The sequence below is a fragment of the Ixodes scapularis genome, unplaced genomic scaffold, assembly GCF_016920785.2.
Source record: "Ixodes scapularis isolate PalLabHiFi unplaced genomic scaffold, ASM1692078v2 PGA_scaffold6__148_contigs__length_123643588, whole genome shotgun sequence".
Lineage (NCBI taxonomy): Eukaryota > Metazoa > Arthropoda > Arachnida > Ixodida > Ixodidae > Ixodes > Ixodes scapularis.
Window position 1 is genome coordinate 85,126,668 of NW_024609881.1, and position 8,922 is coordinate 85,135,589.

General features: G+C 46.9%; 1 protein-coding gene and 1 non-coding gene across 2 annotated transcripts; both read left to right on the forward strand.

Annotated features, from left to right (window-relative positions):
• The first annotated feature begins 366 nt into the window (after positions 1-366).
• Positions 367-1,453, forward strand: LOC115331671 (cold and drought-regulated protein CORA). The gene is made up of 2 exons (XM_040500857.2): positions 367-378; positions 1,043-1,453. The coding sequence occupies exons 1-2, from the start codon at positions 367-369 to the stop codon at positions 1,451-1,453; spliced, it is 423 nt and encodes a 140-aa protein (XP_040356791.1).
• A 2,626-nt stretch (positions 1,454-4,079) lies between these two features.
• On the forward strand, positions 4,080-4,152 carry Trnas-gga. Its single transcript has one exon. It is a non-coding gene; the product is annotated as a tRNA-Ser (tRNA).
• The last annotated feature ends 4,770 nt before the right edge of the window (positions 4,153-8,922 follow it).

Below are 8,922 nucleotides of genomic sequence, written 5' to 3' on the forward strand. Positions count from 1 at the left end.
CCTTGACAGCGCTGTGTATATACACGGGGACTGTTGTTTCCACCGCGGGACGGCTGTCTTGGGGTCCCGAGTCTCCTGAGAGACACGCCCAAGGTCGGCAACGGCATTTTGCTCCAATCCGCGGCAGCCAAATTCGCCCAGATTGATCAAGAAAGCAAAGGAAAGCAAGACAAAAGGAAGCCCACAAGCAGCCTGTCATTGAAGTGATGCCTGTCCAGTTAAGGGCAGTGTACCACACCTCTTTTTTGTTTGTCCGCTTATTGCTGGGAAACGAAATTACGTGACGTGGAAGGCTCGTATATAAGGCTGGCCTCGTCGAGGGAGCGGTCACTGTGCTTTGTTCGAAGCAACTCTACTAAACTCAACATGAACGCTCTTGTGAGTACGCTTCGGTGTCTCCTAAGTCTTAGGGATTCGGCGCAGTGGTCGACGCTTGCTGGTCCGTCTTCTCCGACCCTGGACTTACGCGGTGGATATACGGCGTTAAACTCGCAAACGACCGATTACGGTCTTTATCTGGATTAACCCTAGGATCTAGAAAAAGCTACGCCGGAAGACTGTTTCGGAACTTCTTTAAAAGTTAAGATCGGTGAACCCGAATTCAATCCCTTTTGGAGGAGGATTTTGAGTTTTAACTTTCAAGAACTTTATGAGTTTTGTCTGAGATTGCAGTTTCTATGGGTACCGGGATACCTAGTGTGCTCCTTGAAACTCTCTAAAGCTTGTTGTAGTGCTGTAGCTATGAACTTATCCGAAACTCGTTAGGTCAGATTTCTGCTTATCTGGATGGTTTTATAAGGGGATCACACGTGCTCAGCGCTCTTTAAATTTGTCTCTTTTATTAGAATAATTTGCTGTTCGAGATATTTTAACAATGAATGAGGAGCCTTGCATGTACGGGACAGGATCGCAGTAAAGACATGAGCATCGACTAGTAATATATTTCGTCACTTTTAGAATAGAATTTCAATTCCGAGAAAACTGAAACAATTAAGGTTCCTAGTTCTCATAGTTTTGTCGTCATTTGCTACTTTTTTTGTAGTTCGCCGTCGCTCTTCTCGGCCTTGTCGCCGCTGCTTCCGCCGGATTCATCGGTGGTTTTGGCTACGGCCACGGTGGTTACGGCCACGGAGGCTTCGGCCACGGCGGCTTCGGCTACGGCGGTCTCGGCTACGGCCACGGCCATGGCCACCACGCCGTCGCCGTCGCTGTCCCTGTTGCCATCAAGGTGCCCAACTACACGACCGCCCACTACTCCTCCCACGTCAACCACGGCGTGACCGCCTCCGTCCGCGGATACGGACATGGATACGGCCACGGCTACGGCCATGGTGTTGCTATCCATGGTGGCTTCGGCGGCTACGGACACGGTCACGGTGCCGTCGCTATTGCCGCTCCCATCATTTCTCATGGCTACGGTCACGGCTACGGCCACGGCTACGGCCACCACTAAAAGGTCGATATGACGTAGCTTGGGTCCTGCCATCTGCTGGAGTTCTCTTCCAAAGTGGTGAGTACAGCACTTGATTCTTTGTTTGCGTTGTCGACTTGACGAGTATCTAGGTGCCACTGTGAGCACTTCGTATAATTGCATTGAGAATGGTTGACTTCTTGATTGTTTAAATACGGTCACGATCGGCAGCGACTTTATGATGGTGAACACTTGCAAAGTAGCCTGAAAGTAAGGAAACAGTCGATGCTGTTAGGCAAGTCCACACTAACGAGTAAGATGATGGTACACCCATGGTGTATACGTAAGAACGGAAAGATTAAAATTCCTACGTGAAGGACGTTCTTAAATTGCTTGACAAGTATACGAGACCTTCGACTTAATGAAGGACTTGAGTAAATTGAAAAAAGTGTCGGGCGCACGTTTATTTAGGAAGGTATGATCAGAATGTTAAAGAAGGATTGTCGTTAGTGTGTTGTAAAATGTGATTGGTAGCGTTCGCTTCTAGAAGGACATGCGCAATGGCCACTGCAGCTATTGACTTCCCTTCTTGGCTGTAGGTTGTATACTGGAGTATTCAAGCTGTGTTGCTACAAATATGCCACGGTTCTGCCCTATCAAACTGGCAGCGCGAGTACCGTTAAAATCTATTCTATTCAGAGTCGAACTGTTCAATCAGGAATTTCATCTCGGGCAATTGAAGCAGTCATAGGCAGCCGTAGGACCATAGGGTACGGCTAGGTAGAACTACGTTTATCGTCGCCTGGTTGCTTTCTGATTGGTTCAACCGGGTGATGCCGATATCTCACTGGCTAAACCTGTGACTACGTGATTGTCGGGGTGGCCGGGCCCTATGGTTCTTTATCTGTCTTTAGCCTTCAAAAAACATATATCCAATGTTGCTTCAAGGAGGTAAAGTGATAGATATGTGAAAGAGCATTCGTCGATCCTTTGTCCCTTAAACCACAGATTCTTGCTCATATGTGCTATGACAGTCGGACATAATGCAATTATTTACAAGCAGCGTGTCAGTTTCTAGAAATCATCGTGTGAAGCTTTGAACCATTGTTTTGTAGGGCATCGACTGTAGCTGAATGGATTGAGTTTTTCTGATTTAGATAATTAGGGCTTATCCAGAGTTTTATAAACTACCATGCGAAGTCCGGAACCATAGTCTTGTAGGGAATCGAGTGTAGTTGTGTAGAGGAACGCACTGAGTCTTTCTAATTTAGAGATTAATTGCTTAATACCGTTTTTTGTCTCTCGTTCTTTGCAGGTTCTACCTGCGGTTGTCATGGCGATCAGCGAAGGGAAGCCTCGTCAGACCATCGACGTACAGGCTGTACAAATTCACGAGTCCTGTACAAATTTGACGACGTAGAACAATTCGAACACGCGTCACGGCGCACCAAAAGGAAACAAAATGAAATAAATATTTATTGCAAGTCACGCATATTTTTCTTTCTGCACTTCTTGTCGTATCCCCTGGTTGTTTTAGTTGGCCGAAAGCAACTGGTTAGCGCTCTAACTAACGCACTTAGAAGTAGTACAGTGAAGACCTTTGTCTAAAGTACGCGTACTGGCTTAGGCTTTAAACTGCACTGCCATAAGCGTAGATATATATTCTCCATTTTTCACGTGAGTTGAAACGTGCTAGCGCCTGAACTAGACGGCGGGTTTTGTAGCATTTGCGGGATCAAATATACGCGATCTTTTAGGGAAACGGTCCCTTATGGCACTCTAAGTCGTAAATCACTCTTATGGTGAAAGAACGCAGAGTAATAAATCATGAAATATACGCTTACCGGAAGCGTGCCAGGACACTTCCATAGATGGCGCTACTGAGTTTGTTTCCAGAACAGTGCGATTCTTGTTGGTACGCAGTACAAATACCTTGGAGTGAAAATGACGAATTCTAAAGATTATCTGGAGGAACGGGATTAAGAACTTCAAGATATCAGCCATGAGAAAACGAAACGTACTGCGTCGAAAGAGCCTTTGGTGCTGGCGAGCGCTACATCATCACTCGAGACCTTTGGAAAGCTGTCGCCGTACTTGGGCTAACTTTCGCCAATGTTATTACTTGTGCCCCCCAGCGAGACCCGAGAATACCTCGAGCGACGACAAAGGGAAATCGGACGACAGACATTAGGATGTCATGGGCGAGTTGCCAATCACCTGATCTAAGGAGATCTTGGCTGGTCCTCTTTTGAAGCGGGGAGGCCAGCAGCAAGCTGGAGTATTACGCCCGGCTGCGACACCTGCAGGAAGCGTGCTGGGCAGAGAAGGTATTCGTTGAAGAGATTGCGCCGCACAAATGCATATGGATACTCTACACCAAAACAAAACAAAACACGTAAGAATGAATCCGGCAGAGTAGACATCTCTTTTGGTCCTATTCATTGCTTGGTCGCGCACCAGTCCCCTAGCTGTCTTTGTAGCTTTGTGTTTGTCCTTTGTCCCCCTTTTTCTCCTTCCCCAGGGTTTATTATCGTCATTCTTGTCCAGCTCGCTTGCACCTTTGCATTAATTGCAATCTTATCATAACCTTAAAATGCAGGCCGTTCACTCTTCTTGGTCTTAGACTGGTGGCAGCTGATAAAACCGGTTTGATATACTGATGTCTAACTCCTGGTTAGCTCAGTTGGTAAAGCGCTCCACTGGAAATGGAGAGGTCCCTGGTTCGATACCAGGACCAGGCGGATCATTTCGGTTGCGCACCAGTCACCAAGCAGTGTTTGGAGATTTGTGTTTGTTGTTTGTCTCCCTCGTTCCATTTCTCAAGGAACTATTTTCGTCAAGGTAAACCAGTCAGAATTCAACACTCAAGGTCTTGGCTAATTTCATCAGTTATGCTTCAAAATCGAGAACTGTGGGTTCGTACTGCGCAGTTGCCCAGTTGCAATGTGCAAGTCGAAGAGCAAGAATGTGGCATTTTTATTGATTCTTTCAGCGTAGAAGTACAAGGAGCAGGAAAAGAAGATAAAATAAAGATGTTAGCCTAGGAAACGTGTCTTGGTTGGCTATGGCCAGACACAAGTTTCTGATTGCCGCGAGCCACTGTTTCTATGCAATGCGCAAGTAGTCCGCTATCGAGGCGCACGCTATAAAGTCATAAAACTCACTATGGCTAGAGTTTTTTTTTTTTTTTTTAGTTGGTCCGCAGTGCGATGCGATGCCGTGACTGCTACGTGGCGGTATTTTTCTGGCGAATTGTTAGCTCGCGTCCGACTACAGATGTAGAGAACCAAACCCAAACGTTCTTTTAATGTTGAAAGCGCGAATACAGAGCAGTTTAAAGCCGAAAAGTAAAGTCCCTTGATACTCCCTTTTACAAGTAACGACAACCGATACACATGACAAAGCACATTCTGCTGGAACAAAATGGCGTCATGGCGTCTGCTGTGCGCCGCCATTCGCTTCTTAAAACCTGCACCGTCACGCAGTCGGCGCTTCAAAGAATGCCGCTACTTGTAGAAAGCTCTTATCTGGGAACTTTACAGAAAAGGAGCTTAAATTCACTGATATCGGCAACCATTTGTGTCGTTAGAGGCACATTTCGGTTTTATAGCGGTGGAAGCTATGACCCTTTCATAAGTTTTGCGAATGGGTGGATACTGCCGAAATTCCTCTTCCAGAATACAACTAGAGTGAAGGTTTTTGCAGTATTGCAATACAAAAATCTACGCACCATTTATAACAACAAAAAAAAATGTTTTCGGCTTATATAACAATATTTTAAAACTATTTAAAGTAGACGGTAAAAAAAAAAAAGGTTGTGCAATATATACGCAGACATGAAGTGTTACAAAAATAGCCGATGGATGCTGCCAGTGTTTTCTTTTGGATGCTGTTACAAGCGGTTGCAACATGGTCAATCACATTCATAAGCAAACTTGCGAATTAGCCTCTCACGAGCCATGTTTGCAACTTTGTCTTTAATGCTCGAGTCCCACTGGAGCGACAAACAAAACAGAAACGACCGACACCGTGAAGCCTCGAACACGTGCAGTTCCCAAGCGATGGTACCTCTGGCAAGCTTCCAGTCTCCTGGTGCTCGAAAAGTAAGCACGATGTGATTGCAAGCCTGTCAAAAGTAGCTTCGCGTGCACGCTGCATGTGCTTGAGGTTTGTCGGCGTAGGTTGTTCCCGTTCGTCGCTCTTGGGGGACACGGGCATCAGAAGGATCGAAGACACTTTCGGGTCTACTAGAAGCTACTAGAAGCGCCTGATATCAGAGTTCTCCGATTCCTTCATGCAGGTGGGAGCGATTGCTCCGGCCCTCGCACGTACGCTGATCGATAGGGTCATCAGCGAGGCTTTTAAACAAGGATAACCGTCGTGGCCAGCTGACTTTTCACCTGGTGTGAACGCCCCTTTGATGGCCGTCCCTGATTGCGACTAGACGTTCGAAGGCGCTGCAGCTCCAAGTGCCGCCCCCTTCTCACAGTTCAGAAATGAATCGAGAGAAAAAAAATAACTAAAGGACATCGAATCACGATTGTATGGTAGAGAGAAGAAGGATGTTGCAGACCAGAAGGGGCGGTGTCGGTTTATTGGCAGGTTTACACCGGGTCGGCCATCGCGTAACACGCCGTCGTTACGAAGGTCGGCTCCGTGTTCCGTTTGATGGATATTGGTAGCGCCACTCCAGGGTCGGAAATAGATCCGATGGTGCGTTTCCCAGAGCGACTGCCAGCCTTGAGAGAGAAAGCACAAAGGCACGCTGCCGAGCGTCTGCGCGCTCCTAGCTTGAGCGTGCACGCGGGCACGTTCTTTTTCGTTGGCTCTGCATGTGATGCGGTCGTTCGAAAAATTTGTTTGTCTTACAGGAGCGGCTGGGCACAAAGGAAACTCGATACGCAGAAGCGAAACCTGCGGGCCCAGATCAAAGAATGGAGCAGCAGTTGTTATTGATTTGTTGTAGGATGGAAGCTTGCACTGTGTGGGTATTGGGTTGTACTACATATGATAATTACCAGCATACTGTTTATTTTAGGTTTTTTCGTTTTTGTTTTGTAAAGCGTGTGGGAAGTCGAAGACGTGGTCTTATTAAGAGCGCCATTTGACGTCGTTGGGGATGCTCCAAGAGCGTCCTCAAAGCACCAGTCTGGTAGCCGACGTTTTTCTGTTCTTAGTATCTTCAGGACTGGGTTTGGCTGAGCTTTCAAGTGAAATGTCGGCTGACACTCTGAGGCGTCCAGGAGGTTTTGTTTCGAGTTCTTTTCCACCAGCTTCGAGTAACTTCTTGACTTGTTTTGATCTTCGTTGATGAAACTAACTAATAATCACAGGCGATGTAGGAAATTCTCAAAAGAAAGTTGCAACATAAAAATAAAATATCTTCGCCTTAAAATAACAACCCAAGAAACGAACGACTACAACATTTTTTCCCCACTACCTTTGTTAAAATGGTTGGTCACAATATTACTTCTACGCCAGACACGTACACTGCACAACGCTGTGAGCGCCACCAAGCTATCGGCACGTTTTTCTTTTTTTAGAATCGAAAGGGTGTCATTAAAGCTACTAGAGTGATGGAGAGTGCTCATTTATGGCACCAACATAAACTGTGACGTTTGATGCCAGCCAATACTGTTTCAAAGTAGAACGCGAAAAAGCGCCGATTTCGTGTTCGCGCTAACTGTGTCGCACTCTGCACACGTCACTGAAAACAAAGTAATTAATTACTGCCAGTCGAAACTCTTCTAACTATAGTAACCTGAACTATATGCGTACGCTGCAGGTAACCGAGTCTTGATCAGAAGGAATACTCTGTTCCGTTTTGTTATAAGCGACTGAATCCAAAACTACAGACGCGAAGATGCTGCCTCCATTGTTGCATTGACGTTAGCCGAACTCAGGCGTTTTTGAACTGAAAGAAACGTTGATTGGTTGGTCGAAGTCGAGGTCTCTTGTCTAATTTGTGAGCCCCATTCGACTATCGCTACCTTGGGAGGATCTGCGTCAATTTCAAACATCTACACCGCAACAGAGAAGCTTGTGACTTGAAGGCATTGCGTGAGAGTATATATACTTGTGCGACCTTTGTCATAGCATATTTTTCTGAAAGGAGCGTAACATGCAAGCCAAATTCATGGCCTATCTATAATGAAATGACGTAAAGATTACTTCCACATCAACGCATGTTTCTTCTCACTGCAATGACGGCCAAATCAACAGCTGTACAGCCTTTTGAATGTTTGCATGCCGCTCGCAGTTGTCCAGGCACAGGGTTGCTCCAGCAGCTCTAGAAGTCAATGTGTCGGGTTAGACAACGAAAAGATAGCCTCGATTCGCGTCTAGTCTCTTCACTTCTTTACTGTATATGAGAAATGTAGCCAGTGCTTCAGGACTGCTAGCCTGGCATCTTTAACGTGCTCTACGCACAAATACACACCGATATACACGGTGATCTGGCCCAGACCCAGTATCCCGGGGTTCTGCAGAGTGAGCTTTCACTTAACGTGTGCTTCGAGCTATGGTAGGTCAACGCACTCGATCACTGTATCCCTCCACCCTAGCAGATTCGGCATCGTCGCACGCGAAATACGAAGCGAAGTAGGGGCACTGCGTCTTTCACTGTCACTTTCGTTCCCACCTTCCTCCTCTATCTTTTCTCTTTCTAAATTATTATTATTATTATTATTATTATTTTGCGGCTGCCCGTCTGCTCGACGCCGTGCAACCTTCCACACCCGCGACCCTGGGTGTACGTAGACGCACAGTATACGCCTGACTTCAGTGATTATCCTCGAGTCGTTAATTTCATCGCGATTTTCCGATGGGTGTGTTTCGAACACAGACACACACGTCCGCACGCAGCATACACGCACACTCGAGCACACTGCAGCCCGTCTATCCTCTCCACGGAGCCGTCTACCTGCCCCCTCCTTCCTTGTTGCATTTCAATGGTGGACCATTACAAGGATTGATGGTCTAGTTTCGCGGGCCCTCAGCCGCCTGCATTCTGGTCGTGGTGGTCTACTTCTCGAGTACGGCCTGCTGCGCCGGTTGCGTTCATATGCTCGTCCCAGCTTGCATCGAACGCTTAAGTTGTTTTTGATTTGTCGAATCGCTCGTTGTTGTTGCTGTTGTTCCGTTTGGCGCGGTGTGCTTTGTCGTGCCGTTACTGCTGCTGCTGCTGCTGCTGTTTGCCAGTCGGAGTTGTCTTTCGAAACTCAATAACAGCCGGGCGGCGGGTCCGTCGCCCTATATGCTTAGAGAGCCTAGACTTAAGAGAGAAAGAGAGAGAGAGAGAAAGAGAGAGAGAGCAAGAAAGCAACGTAAACCGTGTGGAACATTTGCAGTTTAATGGCGGATGCGTCCAGCGCAGATTGGTTTTCAAGTCCGCTTGCGTTGTGTAGTCGTGTGGCAAAGAGGAAAGAGCGCGAAGAGGCGGAGACGCTTGTAGACGCTCGACGCTTTTGTCACCTTCTCGCAGCTACTATTGCAAACGCTGTCTATAAATC